Here is a 21122-nt window from a genome sequence, read left to right as displayed (position 1 = left end):
GATTCCTTCATAAGATTCATATTGCGGTTTCCAACACTTAATTCCTAATCGTTTTTGTCAATAATATATCTGCATTTCCAATGTTGTTTGTAGGTTTTTAAATAATCATTGCACATAGCCCATTTGTTAATGTCACTCTCTTTTCCTTAGTAGTTTGGTGAGCCTTCTAAAGCAAATAATCTTATTAACCTTCATCATTCCTCTTAACCTTGCACCAAAATGTGTAGCCCATTGTCAACCCATGCTGACTGGAAATTGTTGATGACTTGGCATTTGTTGCTCTTAATCATTCCATCATTGTCGTTATACATAGCACATGTTATATGGTCACCAATATCGTTTCTTTGTAATGACACCACAGCTATTGAAGATGTTATTATCTTTGAGGATAGTTACTTTGTGCTGTGCACTACTCTTGGCACACAACCCTCAGTTGAGAGCATAGGATTGAACAAGGAGATTCATGATGCTGCCAAAAAACAAATTTGCAAATTTTGGTTATTCCATTTATTGCAACGAGGTAATTAATTCTTTTTTATTTGTTTTTTTAAAGTTTAAAGTTAAATTTTTATTTATTTCTACTTGTGTAATCATATATTCATATTAAATAATGATTTGTCAACTAGATTCCTAAACATAATCTATCTGTAACAGATCTCCTTATTGGCAAGCCATGATACATTTCGTAACTATTTGTGGTCCGGTGTAACTCAATGGCTACCTCTTAGATGAAATGGTAGAGGATATGAATCTTGAGCTAGAGGACCACCAAAAGGAATGGACTGTAAAGGGTTAAACCATTGGTCATGATGGTTTGACGGATAGGAGGAATAGAACACTCCTCAATTTTCTTGTTTCCTGTGGTGGTGATTGATCATTCTACTTTCCTTTATGCACTATGAATTGTGATTGAATACTTTAAATTTTGATTTGTTGATTGTTAATTTGTTGATGATCCATGATAAGTAATTGTTCATCAAATCTATTGACACTTCCTCTAATGTCAAAAATGCCACATACTTATGTGAGGTTATTAAGGAAGTCATGGAAGAGGTGGGGGATGGAAATGTAGTGCAAGCGGTGACAAATAATGCAGCAAGTTATGTTGTTGCAGATAAGCTTTTACATTTTAATTTATCAAGTTTTGAAAATAATTTGTTGAACTTTTCTAATTCTAAGTTTCTTAACATGTGTAAATTTCTAATTACTTTAAAATTGTTGCAAGTAAACTTTTGATGGAGAGGCATCCCACAATATTTTGATCGCCTTGTGCGACACTATAATGAACTTGCTACGACAATTATCAAAATTTCTTGTTGTTGCTGATCAAACAAATTTGCTTTTGTTTCCAAAGAGGTTTTTTATGCTAATGGTGACCCGATAATATTATTTGCATTGATAATGTATAAAATTTAACACTGCAGTTGAAAAATAAACTAATTGGAAAGCAAAATCAAATTGAGGATACCCCTAACTCTAATCCAATGAAACACAGCAAGGAAGAGGAACCTAGAGCTTGAGTTATGGCGTTCTAAACTCCTGGTGACAAACCCTACTCTATCGTGGATGCAAACAGCAAATGTTATCTAGTCTATGCAAATGATCCTCAAATCTACAGCAGCCTCTACCCCGACCACACAACCTCTACTGTGTACTGGAGTGATGTCACTGGAAGGAGAAGACAGTAAGATCTTTGACTGGTCTTAGGTTTGCCGTGTCCACCTACTATTGTAGCATGCGCGGTGTTGACTGCACCCCACTCCGACTAGCCTTGGTTTAGCTGTGTCCACCCACTGCTGTAGCACGTGCGATGTTGACTGCACTCCACTCCCAACTCTTGTCGTTAATAGCTCGACCTCCTAGAATTCCCTCTACATTCTACCTTGGTATTACGGCTAGCTACAACTAATATCATCCACTATCCTTTTGGAGTGGGTCTAAGCTATAAGGTTACCGTTTGTTGTGTTTGGGTGACACCTACTTCCACATTCACAATCTGCACTGGGACTATTCATATGGCTATCCAACTAGTACAAGGAGTAACATGTAACTCCACCAATAACCTGTTCACCTCTAAAGTAAACCCAATTGAAATAGTATACTAATCTGCAAACTTGTACCTAATTCTGATGATCTTAGAAGAGATTTTGGGGCTATGTCCAGTCTCCACAAATCTCATTAAGGGGTTTCGTCCTTAAAAGAAAACCAGTCACACTTTAAGCAACCTTGACGTTTTTAAAACGGTATTGTATTTCATGGTGACAATCCCAAGGAAGCTCATTGCTTTTATAACCTTGATATGAGGGGAAGTAGAAACAACTAGGCAATGTGGGATAAAAAAGCCATTTTTGTCTTCTAGTCACTTAAGTTACTTTTGTTATAAAATGACTTTAAGCCATAAAGTAACTTTATAGATCCACTTATAAAATAAAGTGACTTAACTATAGAAAAGCTCCCCCACTTAAATATTTCCCATGAAACCAAATAAACTCATGTGATTGGCTGGCATCCTCAAAACTAATGTCGTTAGCCTATCCAGATGGGAAGATAGACCAACAAGGTGCCAGTAAGGCCTATTACAGAGAAGGGGACATTATAGACACATTGTCTTGTCCTCATGTTGGAGGACAATGGTAAGCTTAAGTGGGTCAAATCATGCGTAGAAAGGGCCAAAAATATATGCAAGTTTATTTGCACAAATAGTGATTTCTGTTATGTGATCACTTGTACTAATATACTCTTGTTGAATCACATTACTTTCTACTATGTCTCTCACATTGTGATAAGGAGTCTCTATGTGTTTTGATCTATCATGGAATACTAGATTCACTAAAAGATTGATACAGCTCCAATCATCACAATGGATAATCATAGGATTCAAGGGCTCACCAAAGAATCCCACAAACAATTTTCAGAGCCGTACATCTTTTCTTGTTCCCATAGAGGTTGCAATGTATTTGGCTTCTATAGAGCTTTGTGCAACAGATGACTTCTTTCAGTTGATCCATGAGATCATTATCATTCCTAAACTAAGGCAACATCCCTATATGCTTTTCCGATCAGATCCACTTCCAGCCCAATCTAAATCAGAGTATCCATGTTGTTGAGGTATTAAAGATCGTTTTTATGCAAATGTAATAATGTTGTCAATTTTATCGGTGTGTTCCAAATGCAGATTTGAATCCTTATAAATATGAGACGAGACGTGTATACAGTTAATCATCATTATATAATACTAATATATTAACAATAATATTAATAACCATATATACATATATTATATATAATATAATATATGTACAAGAATATTTGTCTAAATGACGATTTACCATCAAAAATGTATCTCATGATCGAATCAATCCGACTGAAGCTACAAACTTAACACTCCCTCTTAGCTAAGGAGGATTGTTATAAAACACATTATGCTCTCAAGTATATGAAGAGATATCATCTCAGTATGATATTCCTGAAATGGCATTTTTAAGGATATCAACATATATCCATTGACTTAGATGTTATCGTTCAATATAATCTGAACTATGATTCAACAAGAAATATCAATCTTATGATATTCATCATACTTTATTCTTTTGGTATGTGCACTAGCATCAAATCCTTGATGCCTAGCAAAAGAATATGTTATATCCTAGTAGGATATGAGTTATCTAATTTCCAGCACTCCGAGACAACAACTTAATGTAGTCTATTAGATAACAAGAAATCACAATGTCATGGTCTCTATCATGACAAGTATCATGATCTCTGACACTCTAAGAAAACTTAATGAATTATGATCATGAAGTTCTATCATGACAATAGGTCAAACTATCGATAAGATTATCACCTTACAATAACTACCTTCCAGATATATATATCAATGAACAATTGTCACCTTTTATGACATAACCCACATATGCAAAATAGTAACCACCATAAACCAAGTTAGAGGGCAGAACAAGGGCTTTCACCTCAAATTCTCTCTCAAAGAGAACCAGGGTAACGTGACTCACCGCGAGTCACGTGAGTCAGGCGAGTCAGCAAGCCGCGCTAGCCTCGCCGAGTCACAATGACTCGTGACTCGTGAGCGGTGAGTCACGAGGAGTCACCGAGTGACTCGCGTGACCCGGCCTTCTTGACTCGGCCGCGACGAGCAAGAAACTGGGCCATAAAAATATAATTTTTTGCATGTTTTTTTTATGTTTTTTTTTTACATATCTCACTCATATAACCCTAAAAGGGCTCCCATAACAGTCTATAGTGAAAAGAAGAAAGAGAGAGAGAGGTAGAAGAGAAATAGAGGTTTCTTGTTTTGCAACCAGCTGAAAGGAGGAGGAGAAAAGCTTGCATTTGTGACATTGGAGCTTGCATTTAGATCATCAAGGAGTTTATAGGAGCTCTTCTCAACACTTCCCAAAGCATTTGAAAGAGGTAAAACTTGATTGTTTAGATTTTGATGATTTTTTTGTCTATGCTTATGGGTTTTTTGCATGAATTTTTTTTGTTTGTTTATGAGTTTTTTTTTAACTTTAGATCTTCATAAAATGCAATGCTGAAATGGTAATATTTGGTCTAAAATGTCTTATTGCAGCAACCTTTACATTGTTCCTTAATTAAGTCATAATGGCTTCTGGAGGTAAAAAACCCAAGCTCTCTAAAGGCAACAAAAAAGATGAGTGTTGGAAGTTCACCATAGAATTTCCGGGTAGAAAGAGAACTCAAACAAAATGCCTATTTTGCAAAACCATTAATAGTGGGGGGATAAATAGATTAAAATACCATATTGTTGGCTTACGTGGTCATGATATTGAGCCTTGTGGAGTTGCATCTATTGAGGCTCAACGTTTTTGTTATGTAGCCTTGGAAAAATATGAACAAGAAAAAGAATTTTAAAAAAAAAAATTAGAAGAGTTAGCTTTGATTGATTCTAGTTCCCTTCCACGCTCATCTGCAAATGTTTCTAAGTCAGTAGGCTGTGTTGGAGAAGGTTCTTCCCGTCCCCCCTATCGTCCTAGTGCTTCTGTTGCTCGTGCTTCTTCTACATCTATTCCTTGCACTTCTAGTGATGCTACTGCTGCTGCCCCTTCTAGTAGTGCTGCTCTTCTTCGTCCTAGAGTCAGAAAATCTAGTAAGTTGGACAACTTTTTTTGTACCGCGTACCACTCCTGGTGCGCAACCCTCACTTGAGAGCATGGGCTGGAATAGGGAGATACATCAAGCTGGAGTAAGAGCAATTTGCAAGTTTTGGTTTTTCTGCGACATTCCATTTATAGCAGCCAGGTACTTCAAGTTTTCAACTTCATTTATATTTGATTGTTTTACGTTTTAAGTTTTAAAATTTATATTCAATTTTATACTTTTAACTTGATGTTGAAAATTTGAAATATGCTAATTAAAATGTTTTTATAATGTAATAGGACTCCTTATTGGCAGGGGATGATTGATGCAGTTTCCATCTGTGGTGCGGGGTTCAAAGCCCCCACTGAAGATGAGTTGAGTGGCCCCCTCTTGCTAGATATGGTTGAGGAGATGAAACTTGAGTTGGAGGACCACAAAAAGATTTGAAGCCAAAAGGGATGTACCATCATGACAGATGGATGGACAAATAGGAGGTCTAGAACCCTCCTAAATTTTCTTGTTTCTAGCGGAGGTAATTCATCATGCTCTACTTCTTGAAGTCTAAAATTTAATGTATACTATTATTGAATAACAAAAATTTTGTTTTATTGAGTATTGATTCTTGATTCTTGAATGATAATTATTTTGTTTAATTTTCACTTTCAGGATCCATCATGTTTTTGAGGTCCATAGATGCTTCCTCATGTGTGAAAAATGCAAAATTCTTATGTGAGACTATTGAGGAGGTCATAAGGGAGGTGGGGGAAGACAATGTTGTCCAAGTGGTGACAGATAATGTAGCTAATTATGTTGCTGCAGGTAAAATTTGAACTTCTAACTTTCTAAGTTCTACTTCTAAAAAATTTGTTTTAGTTTTTCATTAAATTTTGAAAATTAAAAGTTTTTTAATACATCAAAAATTTTCATTGTTTACTAACTAATTTAATATTGCTGCAGAAAAGCTATTGATGGAGAGACACCCAAAAATCTTTTGGACTCCATGTGCAGCCCATTGCATCGACCTCATGTTAGAGGACATTGGCAAGCTTGTATGGGTGAAATCATGTGTTACCAAGGCCAAAAATCTTTGTAAATTCATCTATAATCATGCCTTGGTCTTCAGCACTATGAGGAAATACACGAAGGGAAAGGAGTTGGCTCGTCCTGGTATCACAAGATTTGCCTCTAACTTTATCACACTAAAATCCTTGCTGAGTTCAAGGTTAGAGTTGAGGTGCATGTTTGTTGGTCCAGAATGGAGTTCCTCCTCCTTTGCGAGCAGCCCTGCAGGGATAGATGCAACAAAATGCATTTATGATGATGATGATTTTTGGGAGCCATGTTCGAAGATTGTGGAGGTAATTTTAAATTTTAAAAGCTTAAGTCTTTAAAATTTTATAAATTAATTTGCCTCATACATATTTTTGATTTATATTCATTGTGCAACTTTGCAAAGTTTCATCATTCACTAAATTGTTTTTTTGTTTAATTGTTTTGTAGATCACCGAGCCCCTTGTAGCCCTCCTACGAGTTGTTGATGGCGAGAAGCCCTCTATGGGCTACATTTATGAGGGCATGGATAGGGTCAAGGAGACTATTAAGGCCAAATATGTAAGAGTTGAGGAAAACTATGGCCCTATTTGGGACATAATTGATAGGAGATGGCAAAATCAGCTTCATAAGCCCATCCACGCAGCAACCTATTACCTCAATCCGGCATACCGTTTCCTTGATGATTTCAAGGCAGATGAGGAGGTTCTTAGTGGCCTATACACAGAGGTATCGAAGATGTCTCCTAATCCCACAGATATATTGCTTGAGATGGATGCCTATAATAATGCATCGGGGCCCATTTTTTCAAGTCAAATTTGCAAAGAAGGTCGTACAAAATTGTAGCCAGGTAAAGATTGCAGCTTAAGCCTTATACAATCTAGTTTATAAATTTCTAGCTTTAAACTTAAAGCTCAAATTTTGAAATGAGACTAATATTTTTTGTTTTTCTTTTTTCAAAATTCAGATAGATGGTGGCAAATGTTTGGGCCTTCAACCAAAAACCTTCAGCAAATTGCCATTCGCATTTTGAGCCAGCCAAGTAGCGCTTCTGGATGTGAGTGCAATTGGAGCATGTTCGAGCACATCCACTCGAAGAGGCGTAACAGGTTGTCTGTGCAGAAAATGAATAGTCTAGTCTTTGTGCACTACAACCTGCGCATTAGGATCAAGGAGATTTTGGATAGTGACACCTCTCCGATTACTCTAGAGGAGGTTGATCCAGAGTCTGATTGGATCACTGAGGCTACTGATGCTGTCTTTGATGATGAGGACCTACAGTGGCTTGACCAGGCAAATAGAGAGGGCCAGGCTGAGGCTGTGGCTATGGCAGCAGAGGACCAGAGAGCTCCAGTTGTTCCTAGTGGCAGCTCACAGAGATTGGCAGAGCCAAAGGCAGAGAGTACAGTTGATCCTAGAGGCACCTCACGAGCTGATGCTATGGCTACTGAGACATCCAAGACCTACCTTAGACGCCTTACTAAGAGGCATTTTGTAGATTATACTGAGCCTGAGCCTGAGGTTGAGGCTGAGGTTGGGGATGAGGATGAGGATGACGATGATGATGAGGATGACGATGAGGATGAGGATGATGATGAGGACTCCGACTAGGAGCCATAACTGTAGACTTATAATCTTGTTTTAACTTTTTGTTTAACAGTTTAACAGTAACTTAATATATGATCAGCATTTGGAACATTTGAATTTGATGATGACTATTGAATCTTGATGTGTTGGATTTCATAATGCATAAATGATAATACATATACATTTTGATGGTTTGCATGGATTTATCTTAGTTTGACTTTAATTACTAGTAATATAGTATTTACTTTTAGCAATTTACCTTTGTAAGTTTGTAACTTTGTAGTTTGTAGTATTGTACATATGTAATCGATGTTTGACTTTGAAGTTTTAAGTTTTTAACTTTAAGTATGTGGCATGTGCATTGTAATTTATGATCAAATTATCTTCTATTTAATGATGTTATTGTGTCTTTATGCTTTATTCAATAATGGGTGCATGGAATGTTCTTTAAATCCTAAAAAATCTCAAAATTTCGAGGTTTTTCACTTTGCCGAGTCACCGCCAAGCTGGGTCACGAGTCAGAGCCGGGTCACGAGTCAAGTTACCCTTGCCGAGTCCGAGCCGAGTCCGAGTCTCGTTACACTGAAGAGAACAATGCATTACAAGGAATTTCACTTCGAACTTTTCCCTTACAGAGAAGAGATCACACTTCAAAATTTTCTCTCCAAACAACGATCCTAGGAAGTCAGGTCCTCTAGTTACTCCCTTAGAGCTCTCATCGCCTAAGGATGCATGTCCTCCCTCTGAATCTAATATCAAACTTCCAACTTTATGGTGATAAGTTGTTAGTTCCTCATGATGTACACAAGGTTAGGCCCATCAAAATCATGTAGTCACACACATGTATTTTTACACACCCTCAAAGTATCAATCTTCAAAGCTCCTACATTGCCTTTGAAGAACTATCAAACACCCTCTTAATGGAAGAATACTCATAATTAAGTATATTAGATTTCCACAATCCATATCAGTTGATAATTCTCTTCTAGGATTGATTGTGTGATAGTTTTTAACATTAACGTTTCAGACTATACTACATGATCCATCATTAGGATGCAAAAGAGAGTAAAGGAATGAAAATATAGATTGCAGACTTAGCAAGGAATAAAAGAGGACCAAGGCGGAGAGAGGGGAGCACATGGAGACCAAAGTTGATAAGACCAACCAAATGAGCTATAAAAAGAAAAAGAAAACAAATACCACAAAAAATGCCAACATGAACCAAGTTAGAGGCTAGAACAAGGTCTTTCACCTCAAATTATCTCTCATAGAGAAGAACGCATTACAAGGAATTTCACTTCGAACTTTTCCCTTATAAAGAAGAGATCACATTTCAAAATTCTCCCTCTAAACAATGATCCTAGGAAGTCAGGTCCTCTAGTTACTCCCTTAGAGCTCTCTTCGCCTAAGGATGCCTATCGAACTCCCTCTAAATCTGATATCAAACTTCCGACTTTCTAGTGATAAGTTGTTATTTCCTCATGATGTACACAAGGTTAGGCCCATCAAAATCATGTAGTCACACACTCACACATGTATTTCTTATTGGATCTTTGGCATTTTTTGTGGTATTTGTTTTCTTTTTCTATTTATAGCTCATTTGGTTTGTCTAAACAACTTTGGTCTTTGTGTGCTCCCTCTCTCTCCCCCCTTGCTCCTCTTTTATTCCTTGCTAAGTCTACAATCTATACTTTTCATTCCTTTGCTCTCTTTTGCATCCTGGTGATGGATCATGTAGTATGATCTGAAACATTGATGTCAAAAACTATCACACAATCAATCCTAGAAGAGAATTATCAATACTCATAATCCCAATCATCAAGGATATTCGCATCAAATGGCTCACTTTATCGAGCATGAACTTTAGATGAGTAATGAATTCTAGATCATAACTTCTTTTGGAACTACTATCATAAATTTGAGTCTGCACAATATTTGGTGGCATGTGTAAGGTACCAACCTTCTTTTCCTACAAGAACATCTTTAGACATAAAGGAAAAGATCAAAACAAATAACTCTTATCATATGTCTAGAATTACAATTAAGAGAGAGACTACAATGAGTAGATAAAAAATAAGAATACTTATCTACATATGAGGGTCCATAGACATTAGATAATGGAACATCTAAAGATGGGTCAAGTGGGAATGAAACATTGTTTAACTTTCCCCCACACAATGTAAAATTCCTATTTATTCCATTTATAAAATTTTCGGCCAGTATCAAGTCATCAACCTCTATATTTCCAAAGTGATCTCCAGATATGATGTGATTTATCCAGTTTTATAGTTCCTAATGTATCTTCAACTATATTGTGAGAAAGGTTTGAATTCTTCAAGGCAACCCCCTCAAATTCCAAACCCATATGAATTAGACGGGTGAAACTTTATAGCTCACTTAATGGAGTATATCTTTAGTTTTAGAAAGTGATAATCACCTGAGAAATTGTCCCTTATGAGAGATATTCCTATGTTCGTTTCACGTAGATGGTTTGTTCGGTCTCCATGTTTCAAGTATATGTTCCTTAAAATCGAGGGGACATCTTTTATTTATTTAATGACACCATTTGTTAGTCATTATTCCTCCATAACTTCCTTAACGAATGAACCACTTAAGAGATTACATTAATTCAAAAACTAGTTTATGGTTTCTTAAGCCAGCATGGAAATCGACATATACAAGTACTAAACAAATTGAAACTTTGAGATAATATTCAATCATAATCTTTTTATGTAATTTTATCTCTACATAGGTTTGATCAAGTATTTGTTTTCTCCAATGTAGTCTATTTTAATCTTACCATATCTGACTGTTCTTTCAAGTGTCGATTTTTGTTTGTGTAGTGTAAATTTGATATGCCAGGAAATAAGTTTATGTGAAGTTGATATAGAATGATTTTCTCAATATCTCTTGGCGGTGAATGACTCGCACAATCAATTTGATGTCTTCATTATTTGTCATGGCTGGGTTGGAATAAAAATACGTTTTCTAATTGAGGACTTCCTTATTCGGTGCTTGTCCCTCCTAGTAATCTTTCATATAGTTAATATAGGTTAACAACCAATTGCCAATGTTCTCATCTAAATGATGGTGCTTATCTTGTTCTTTGGTTACCATCATTCTGTGTAACCATGATATTCATTCCCGGTCTATATAATCTATCCAATCTATAGATAATATCAAGTTGGTGAGTAGTTGTAGCTTCCTCATGATATTGTTGCAGTCACTTCATCATACAGTGTGATTGGTCTACAGTTTAAATATGTATCTCCCATTGATAGCTGTAGCACCAATGCCTGAAGTGTTGTTAATGACCAGCTATGCAAATTTTCAAGAGAAAACAATTGTATGTTATGTTTGTTCCAAAGTGTTAACAATTTTAGTCTCTTCTCTGTATCCACTTTTCTGAGTCATATCGGTCTTCTTAAATGTTTGTCTTAACTTAATACTAGTCGACATCCCCAATTTGATTTATGCTTGACGGATGTACTCCGTGTAATAGGCAAGATATGATTTTTCCGTTCTTATTCTCCTCATATCAAATTCTGCTTTTCCATCTCTCATGTGTCTTGTTAGTTGTATTATATATGTTCACAATGTTTTTTCTTGTTTCCTATTATTTTCAATACTCGCCATTTTTATTATACCATTATTGGCTACATATACATTAAAATCCCCCATTACACTCCTTGTGTCCTTGGTTGACTAGATAAGACTTCATTCAATGTTATCAACTCCTATCTTTTCAGTCTCTGATTACTTGCTGCCTTCATTATTAACATATTCGTACTTTATTATACAAATTCTTTGGACAATAGTACTAATAATATTATTTATATTGGTGGCAACATACATAAGGCATTGCTCTCGGCAACGTTAATAATGGTTCTACCACATTTGTGACAATGCGGAATGATATCCTGTTCATTTTATGGCAATTGATTCACGCTCTTTTAAGTTGCAATCACCTTGTATGAAATGTTGCATGGATAGGAAGCTCAAATCTCGGGTGTTTGGTTGAGCTCGTGTGCGGACTACTCTCTAAGGGTGATTCGCAATGAAGTCGAATCTAGGGTCAGATTGACCTTGGTGTAATTCCAAAAATCGATCTCAACAATCAATTAATGTGGATCAGACTTTAGAGGGGAGTGCCAAGCATGGAAGACTAAGAGGCCCTACGAAGGTATGGGAGTATTATACCATATTCAAGGGAACAAATTTTGCACTCTGTATAATTTCCTATAGAAATATGTAAAGTTAGTTTGAAAGCTATTGATTATCCACAATCTAAAACCTTCCATGCTTGGCTGCTCTGACTGTTTAGTTCATAACCTATATATACTACTTACAACCTCTTTTGCGAAAATAGGCCGATTTGGCCAAACAAATTTTGCCCAGAATATGCAAATGGTTATTTTCATATCAACGATACTTGTATTTGTTGATGCAAGTTTTGTATCACTTACATAACATATTAGGATTTGAATATTCAATATGGGATATCAAACATGCAACTCCTCTCTTGAAAAGTTATTACTCATGAAGACATAAGCAATAGCTCCAATGTTCCTTACACCATTGGATACTCGCTCAGTTTTATCGATGTGATTTGCTAGTAATCACGTAGGCGGCCTTACGCTATTCATTCGAGGATGACTTGAACTTTGGTGGGATGAAGGTGATGGTGGCTCGGTTTGTGAAATGTGCGGAGGCAGATAATGTTGATGGTGGCGATGATGGAGGGTGTGTCTGCCGATGATGATGTTGATGGGAAAGCGATGGTTGTGGAAGGTGAATGGAGGAGTTCTATCACTTGATCTACTCTAACTTGCTTCTCTAAGCTTCAACTACCCAGCTACTTACTATTCTACTCCTACTCCTATGAATGGAAGGTTAGCAAACGGACGGGGATCGAACCTAATGAGAGCTGACCAGCGGCCCCACTTCTATAGGTGCAATGATTCTAAGGAAAAATAAACTAGTTTACCACACAAAGCTTCCCAACCAGCCGCTAGGATGCTAGTGGCCTAGTATTGACCCCTATCAAACATTTACCAATGCTACCATACAACTATCCATCTACTTTACCTTCACTTGAACAACTTAAACAACTTGAAATGAAATCTAACTAAGTGGAAGTAGAAAACATGCAATAACACCCAATGTTCTTGATCAACATGCCAATCGCAACAATGAAAAAGAGAGCATTTTGGTATTATCTTCGCAACAATTTCTCCGACCCCTTTACAAATGAGAGCAAATGGCCTTTTATAGGGGCCAGAAATACAACGGACGGTGGAGATTAAAACAAGATCAACGATCCAAATTAGATCCTCAAAACCCTAATTAGGGTTGCCACCCCATCGGCCAATGAGAAGTTGCCACCTCATCAATGGACCAATGAAAAAAGTGCAAAAAGTGGCAATCAATGAGAAGGCACCAAAATGGTGGCCAATTAGAAATAGACACTTGTCCTATTCTAGAAGAAAGGGGAAATTTGCCACTTGGGCTTACATCAAATGATCTTCTAATATAAATCTTCCCTTTTCTTTCATTTTCTTAGCTAAGGAAATGAACTTAGCTAGCCTTTCATTAACTTCTTCCATAGGAGGACAAGGTGTGTGTGCTTCGCCTTGAGTTATGCTGTCTTTGCCACGCTATTCACTACTTGTAGTATTTTTTTCATGATCCTTCTCATATTTTTTTGCAAATCCAATAAAAGCGCTGAGAGAGGGAAGGGTGCCCGAATGCTTTTTCTTGATAGCAACCTTTCCTAACTCATCCAACCTCGATCCAAAATTTGTCTCGTTGACATCCTCTTCTCTGATATCTTCAAAATCAAGGGCTACGCCGTTGTCGCTCATCATGGTCACAGTGGAAGTGTCGATGCCTAGGCCGTGATGTGCAATTGCCTTTTGTATATCCTTTTATTGTACCACCATTGGTATTGGTTATTCGCCTCATTTTCGAGAAGAAGGGAGTTTTGGGCATCATATCCTCTTTGTCTTTCTTAGTGTTCGCCCACTAGGGATTCTTACTTGCACTATCATCCTCCATGCTCGTCCCCCTATTACGAGATGGTAGAGTGGTGGACCAAAAGGCAAGAAGAACCAAGCGGAGCAATCCTTAGCCTAGAACGAAAGATGGATATCTCAGCTTAAGCACTCCTCGCAACTCTAAATGATTTGAAATTACCTCTACCTATAGCCAAGGGGGATTGTCCTTCCTTCAGTCTGTCCCTCATTCGTATCATGTCCACTGTACAGATATTGGTGTTGGTTATTCACTTCATTTTCGAGAAGAAGGAAGTATTGGGTGTCATATCCTCTTTGTCTTTCTTAGTGTTCGCCCGCTTGGGATTCTTACTTGCACTATCATCCTCCATGCTCGTCGCCCTATTACGGGATGGTAGAGTGGTGGACCAAAAGGCAAGAAGAACCAAGCGGAGCAATCCTTAGCCTAGAACGAAAGATGGATATCTCAGCTTAAGCACTCCTTGCAACTCTAGATGATGAAAATTCACCTTAACCGATAAACTTACAGCGACTTTTCGGAACCTAGGATATGACTTTCAAGAAGTTCAAATCCCTTTGCAAATCAGGAATTTACCATACAATTCACCTCCAAATAAAATTACCCAACCTAGGGCAAAAATCGCAGCCTCTTGAAAAAAATCAGAATTTTATCTTCCACAAATTTCGGCTCCCACAAAATTCGGCCCCCACAAATTTCGCCTTCCACAAAATTCGGCTCCCACAAAATTCGGCCCCCACAAATTTCGCCTTCCACAAAATTCGGCTCCCACAAATTTCGCCCAAGTCTGGAAAAAATCTGCTCCACAAAATTCGCCCACATGGAGAGGAAGAAATGATTTGTGAAAATGAAATGGGGAGGAGATTCCCTTTATAGCCAATTTTCTTTCTCCATAAAGCTGGCCTACATGGTCTAGGAGAAAACGAAAAACAAAAATTAAATTCAAGTTAAGGCCCACAATTAAATACTTAGCTTAAAAAAAATTAATTTTGCCAAAAAGAAAATTGCACTTTTAAATTTACCAATTAGCTCCAATTGCAAAACGAAATTAAATGGTGCCTTGAGGGTGTTAAATATTTCCATTTAATGAGGATTTAATAATTAATACGTCATTAAAATTGTATTTTGGCAAACCAAAAGTCATTTTTCAATAATAAATTACTAAATTCATTAAAAACTTAAAAGTTTTCAAGGCAAATTAATCCAATTAAAGTCAATTTTTTGCAATTTTCTACCAAATCGATTTTGCCAAGCTAAAAATTAAAAAATTAAAATTTAAAATTGCATTTAGAACCAAAAATCGATTTTTTGCAATTTTCCACATTTCAACAAAATTAAAAAAAAATTCACCAAAGAAAAATTTGAGATTTTCCAAAAGTCTAAAAACATTTCTCTTTTGAAAATTATCCAAATTTACAGAGTTAAAACCAAATTTTCAAAAGAAAACGTCTAAGTACAAAATTCACAACTTTATCCTGCCAAGTTGAAATTAAATTAGAAAATTATTCGGCCTAGGGACAAAATTGATAGCTCTGGAAAATCAAGTTAAGAAAACGGGTGAAAATAAGCTAAGCCTCCCCATATCTGTCCTAAAGGTGCCAAGGCGTGAAATTTTTCAAAACTCAAAATTGTTGGACAATCCAAAAATTTGCCAAGGCGATTAGAAAAAGGGGGGTCCCCAAAAATTTTGGGGCGATGGTGTGAAAACCTCACAACAGTATTTTCTTTACTTGATCACCTTTTAGATGTAAGATCTGTGATTTCTTTCTGTCTTGTTTCCTTGCCTGATTTCGTCAGGTGCTTCCGTCCTTCCCGTCCTCTACTTAAGGTAAGTGAATAACCCCCTCTCTTATTATTTATGCAAAAATCTTTCTTATTACAATGTGGTTTGTCTTCCTTCTTAAAGGTATCTATAGTTCTCCGTGTCTCGGTGGCGGTGTAGGATTTCCATGCTATTTTTGTGGATAGATTAAATTTAAATCGAAGGTGGGTGCAGATTTCAATCTTCAATCTCTTCATTTACACTTGCAAACTTGCTTTGATACCATGTTGAGGTATTAAAGATCATTTCTCCGCAAATGTAATAACGTTGCCATTTTCATTGGTGTGTTCCAAATGTAGATTTGAAGCCTTATAAAAATGAGAGGAGACATGTCTCATGGAGAGACATGTCTCTACAGTTATTCATCATTAGATAATAATAATAATAATATATTAACAATAATATAAATAACCATATGAACATATAATATATATAATATAATATGTATTACAATATAATATATATACAAGAATATTTGTATAAATAATGATTTACCATCAACAATGTATCTCATGATCGAATCAATCTGACTGAAGTTACAAACTTAACAAATATAGACCTAGGTGTACATTTTTGTATTTAAGACCATATCCAATTGTACCTTGAAGGTATCTCAGAATATGCTTTGCAGCAACAAGATTTATCTACTTTGGTTCACAAATAAATTAGCTTAGAGCATTCACTGCATCACATATATCCAATCTTCTGTTGACCAAATACATCAATGATCTAATTATCTCTCTATAGAGAGTGGGATGGGATCAACAAATTTTAATTATGTTGTTGCTTCCTTTAGTTTAAGCAAATTGGTTTCCATAGGTGTAGACATAGGTCTAGAGTCCAACATTCCAAACCTTTTCAGAGTATCAATTGTATACTTTCCTTGATTAAGAATGATGCCATCTAATTTCTGTCAAACTTCTAATCCAAGAAAGTAATGTAGAATGCCCAAATCTTTCATGTCGAGTTTTAAAACTGGATCTCTCTTATATTGAGAGATTAGGTGATCTTCCAATGTAATAAGCAAGTCATCAACATATAGAATAAGTATTAACATATCACCATTAATTACCGTAGAGGTTTGGAACTGCATCATTCTTAGAAAACCCTAGTCACACAAGATAGTGATCGATCCTCTCATACCAAACTCTAGGGGTCTATTTACGTCCATATAAAGCCTTCTTTCATTTGCATACATGTGATTCAGCATTATGTATTACAAAACCTTCATGTTGCTCTAAATAGACTTCTTCAATCATCCCATTCAAAAATGCAGTCTTCACATCCATTTAATGGATCTTACGTCATTTCGAAGTTGCAATAGCTATCACTGCTCTGACTGAGGTGTAAGGGCAACAGGGCAAAAGTCTCTTCATAATTAATACCCTCTTACTATGAGAAACCTCAAGCAACAAACCGGGCTTTGTGTTTCTCAATACTTCCATCTACAGCATGTTTGATTTGAAGAGTCATTTTGAAGAAACAACAGATTTCCCTTTTGACCTTGGTACTATGTCCCATATATCATTCTTTACAATATATTGGTACTCTTCTGTAATAGCGTCTTTTCATATTTGATGTTTTAAGGCCTCTTTGACACAAGTTGGTTATGTTTTGATAATCTCACTCATCAAGGCAACATAGCTAGAGAATCTATGGGGTCTCTTACTTTCTCTAAAAGTTCCTTTAGTACCTGCATAATTTTCAGCTTCCTCAATCATCTTTCTGGCCAAAAGTAGTTTCTTTTTGTCATTGTTAGGTTCATCTACTGGACTAATCTGATTTTCATTTCTAGTTTCTTTGGGAGACTCCCTCTGAACCTCAAGGGCATCATCCTCCTCCATATCTTTAGGAGGGTCTTGAATTTCTATCTCATGAGAGCATTTGGATCTCCTAAATGTATTGTATTCTTCAAAATGACATCACTGCTAAGTTCAATCAATTTCTATCCAGGTATGTATATTTTGTAGGCTTCTGATGTTTCACTATAGCCCACAAATATCCCTTTCTTGCTAGTGGATTCTAACTTAGACCTCTTTTCTTTAGGCACATGGATGTAGACAAGACAACCAAAAATCCTAAAGCGGCTTATGTCCAATTTTACACTAGTGAATGCTTCTTTAGGAGTTTTGTTATCTAGGTGTGAGTGTGGACATCTATTTTGAATGTAGACAGTTTTCCTATAGGCCTTGACCCAAAATGAAGTTTCTATGAATTGGTCATAAAACATAGCTCTAGCAGCTTCTACAATGGTTCTATTCTTTTTCTTAGCAACTCCATTTTGTTGTGGATTGTAGGTATAGTAAAATTCCCTCTTAATCCCAACATTCACACAAAATTCATTTTAAAAAAATCTGAAGCATATTCCTTCCCATTATCTGTTCTTGGTACTTTGATTTTTCCATTGGACAAATTTTCTATAAGAGCTTTGAATTCATTGAACCTTTTAAGGATTTCCTCAAATTCTTTACATTTAAGAAAGGATATCTAGGTCTTCCTAGAGAAATCATCTACAAATATTATATAATATAAGAATCCTCCCATAGAGGGTACAAACATGGGTCCAAATAAGTCAGAGTAAACCAACTCTAATACATTTTTAATTTTACTAATACTATTTCAGAAAGTCCCCTTTGTATTCTTTCCTAGGACACACCCTTTGCATGCTCCTTTATGGGATTGATTCAATTTGGGAAACCTAGTCATCATTTTTTCTATTGAACGTAGAGCACTAAAAATGAAGTTGTCCTGATCTTTGATGCCAGATTTCTTTTGAGTCAGAACTCTCATAAATTTGGGCTTGATTTGAATTAGTGTAAAATTTGTAAAGACGTCCTTGTCTTATTCCTATAGTTTGTGCTTTCTTTATAGTGGAGTTCTTTGGTCATCCTAGAACTTTTCCATCCCTAACGGTAACTCTATACCCTTTGTCTTCAACAGAAGAAATGGAGACTAGGTTTATTTTTAATTTTTATCCCTCGTACATATAATACTCCAGTGAGTTGAAGGGAGGGTAGACTTCAAATTTATGGTACAAGTTCCAATCCCTTTACTGGATAATTTGAATCATCCCCAATAGTTACTTCTTTGTTAGATTCTTCTACCATAGTGCCTAAGTGTTCTCTTAATCCTTTAATGTGTCTAGAGGATCCACTATCAATTACCTCCAAGTGCTGAGTTTGTTTACAACTTGGCTTGATAGGGCTGAGTAGAAAACAAATTTCTCGGAATCATGTTTTATATCAGTTTTTCCAACTTTAGCAAAGGATGCCAATTGTTTTGTTCTATCAAGGTAATTGATTGCATAATGTTCATACTGATCACGTTTGAAACATTATATTTGGGATATGTCCTTCCTCTTCTTGTAAGATCTCTTTCCATATGTCGTTTTCTTTCTTTTGAAATTCTTCTTCTTTCCTTTCTTATGGCAGTTAGTGTTTAATACATGAATATCCTCATTTATGGGATTGTGATTATTCCTTTTGGTCATCAGTCTAGATTCTTCTTGTAAGTAATCTGTTTTCAACCTATCAAATTTAGAGAGTTTCAACCATGCACTTATTCCTTGAATAAATGATTCTCATGATGTTGGGCGGCCACCTAGAGTTATTAAGGTTAACTCTTTGCTATCAATTTGATTTCCAACTGTTTGAAAGTTGATCTCTTAATTCAGTAATTCTCAAAATATATGAAGTGATAGATTCTCCCTTATTCATTTTCACATGGTGAAAATGTCCTGTTAATGGAAGGATTCTGCTAGTGTGGATTATCTCAAATGTACCTTCAAGAGATTTAAACATTTGATATGCAGTACCATGTTTTGATAGAATAGGTACTATACAATAAGTTTCATTGTTCTTGATCCATTGGTTTTCTCATGATCATTCTCTGGTTCTGATTTGTTTTCCATCACAAGTGAGTCCAATTTATTTTCTTTCAATATCATCATGATTCTAAGTTTCCATGATACAAAGTCGGTTGCTCCTTCAAGACGATCCTCAACTCTGATTACACTTGGCATTATGAAGAATGGAATTTGATTGCACTTTCAAGAGAGAATAAATATATGTTTTGAGTGATCTAAATTCTCAAATCTAATTGGGCCTTCCTTAGCAGGGCTTTGATACCATGGCAAATATGATTAGATTTATAGCAGATTGGAATATAAGAATCTTTTTAGTTTTCTTAGACAATAAATTTACTAACTTACTGGTTCTTGTGCAGATTATAATCAGAATAAATATGAGTAAAATATTTCACAATATTGAAGGAGTCTGAAACAAGAACAATATTTCTGAATATTGTATTTGAAATGCTTAATATGAATATAGAGATTGGACTCTAGAAATGGCTCTGCTCTATTGTTGTATGTGATTGCATCTAGGCTCAATTAGACAAGATATATATACCTTCATTTAACAAGGGACATGTCAATGAATAGACATACCTCTACGTGGGTGGAGACATGTCTGTTCATTGACATGTCTCCCCATAACTAATCACTGTTAATTTGCCTTTATACTGATACCGATTAGAATCGGTTCTTCATGCAAATTGTAATTGGCACTTCGTGCAGATTAGAAAGAGTGATTTGTATATATAATCAGACTTGGGTCTGATGATTCAATTAAAGCATTATGACATATAGAAATGCTCCCATTAGATGGCAATGTAGATCGATCAAAAAGCAGATCGATATCTCAGATATATGCTTGGAAATCATGATCAGATTATTGTGGATGATTATTGCAATTAATATAATGATTTGGAATTTGATATGTATGTATATGCATCAATATACAAAATCTATATTGATGCATATACATGCATATGATCTATGAATCATTGTATTGGTTATATCATCCATCGTTTATCTGACTGAAGCTAACTATTTTAGCAGGGTCAAATTCTTTTCATCCACATTCTCCATTACATCATCCAATTCCCCCAACTAACAATTTTTCAACAGTTTCCTACACAAGGTGCTTCCCATTTGTTTTGTTCCCCATATTCTAGAAGCACAAAAAACATAACAATGACAGCAGTATTTACCCTATTCTAGAAGCACAACAAACATAACAATGACAGCAGTATTTACCCTATACCTATGCTCAGACTTTAGGAACTCTTCTTCCAGAATTCTCTGCACCGCATGTATCACACCACTCCATGCTCAAATTTCACAACCCGTCTCAACCTCCTCTTAAATATCACCCATCAAAGACATTTGTCTCTTCCTACAAATCAACCTCACAGGCGCATCCATAATTGGAAACTTGACCTTGAAATGGAGACAAACAAATAGCTTTTCAATACTATGCTATCTACATAGCAGTACCCCAGATATCACGTGATTATTTGTTCTCATTCGCAAGATGCATCATTTCATAACCACTCGTTGTACCACCTAACTCATCTGCCACCAGTCACAAATGCTATCATGGGGCAACTGATTGGCATTTTAAAACAAGAGACACCCAAATAGTTTATCGTTCAATCATGTTGGCCAGCACAA

General features: G+C 36.0%; 3 protein-coding genes across 4 annotated transcripts in view; 2 read left to right on the top strand and 1 right to left on the bottom strand.

The window, feature by feature from the left end:
- Window positions 1-21122, bottom strand: part of AAE17 (acyl-activating enzyme 17) — a 331094-nt gene that overhangs the window by 165202 nt on the left and 144770 nt on the right. The window lies entirely within an intron of this gene.
- On the top strand, window positions 4936-5562 carry LOC149559477 (uncharacterized). Its single transcript, XM_089786189.1, has 2 exons — window positions 4936-5277; window positions 5415-5562. The coding sequence occupies exons 1-2, from the start codon at window positions 5063-5065 to the stop codon at window positions 5560-5562; spliced, it is 363 nt and encodes a 120-aa protein (XP_089642315.1). The 5' UTR covers window positions 4936-5062.
- Window positions 5959-19857, top strand: LOC149559476 (uncharacterized). Its single transcript, XM_089786185.1, has 4 exons — window positions 5959-6473; window positions 6616-6894; window positions 7447-7567; window positions 19832-19857. Exons 1-4 carry the CDS (start codon window positions 6084-6086, stop codon window positions 19855-19857), a joined length of 816 nt encoding a protein of 271 aa, XP_089642311.1. The 5' UTR covers window positions 5959-6083.

The sequence above is a fragment of the Cupressus sempervirens genome, chromosome 5 (assembly GCF_028749045.1).
Source record: "Cupressus sempervirens isolate cs-2001-9-10 chromosome 5, ASM2874904v1, whole genome shotgun sequence".
Classification (NCBI taxonomy): domain Eukaryota; kingdom Viridiplantae; phylum Streptophyta; class Pinopsida; order Cupressales; family Cupressaceae; genus Cupressus; species Cupressus sempervirens.
Note: the sequence above shows the minus strand (reverse complement) of the source record. Positions and strands in the feature narration are given on the sequence as shown.

Excerpts from the sequence above, each read along its gene's own strand:
- LOC149559477 (XM_089786189.1), top strand. The coding sequence starts at position 5,063 with ATGCTACTGCTGCTGCCCCTTCTAGTAGTGCTGCTCTTCTTCGTCCTA. Across the intron at positions 5,278-5,414 it reads ATTCCATTTATAGCAGCCAG|GACTCCTTATTGGCAGGGGA; the intron begins GTACTTCAAGTT and ends ATAATGTAATAG.
- LOC149559476 (XM_089786185.1), top strand. The coding sequence starts at position 6,084 with ATGGAGAGACACCCAAAAATCTTTTGGACTCCATGTGCAGCCCATTGC. Across the intron at positions 6,895-7,446 it reads TTAGTGGCCTATACACAGAG|TGGCTTGACCAGGCAAATAG; the intron begins GTATCGAAGATG and ends GAGGACCTACAG. Across the intron at positions 7,568-19,831 it reads GGCAGAGCCAAAGGCAGAGA|ATTATAATCAGAATAAATAT; the intron begins GTACAGTTGATC and ends GTTCTTGTGCAG.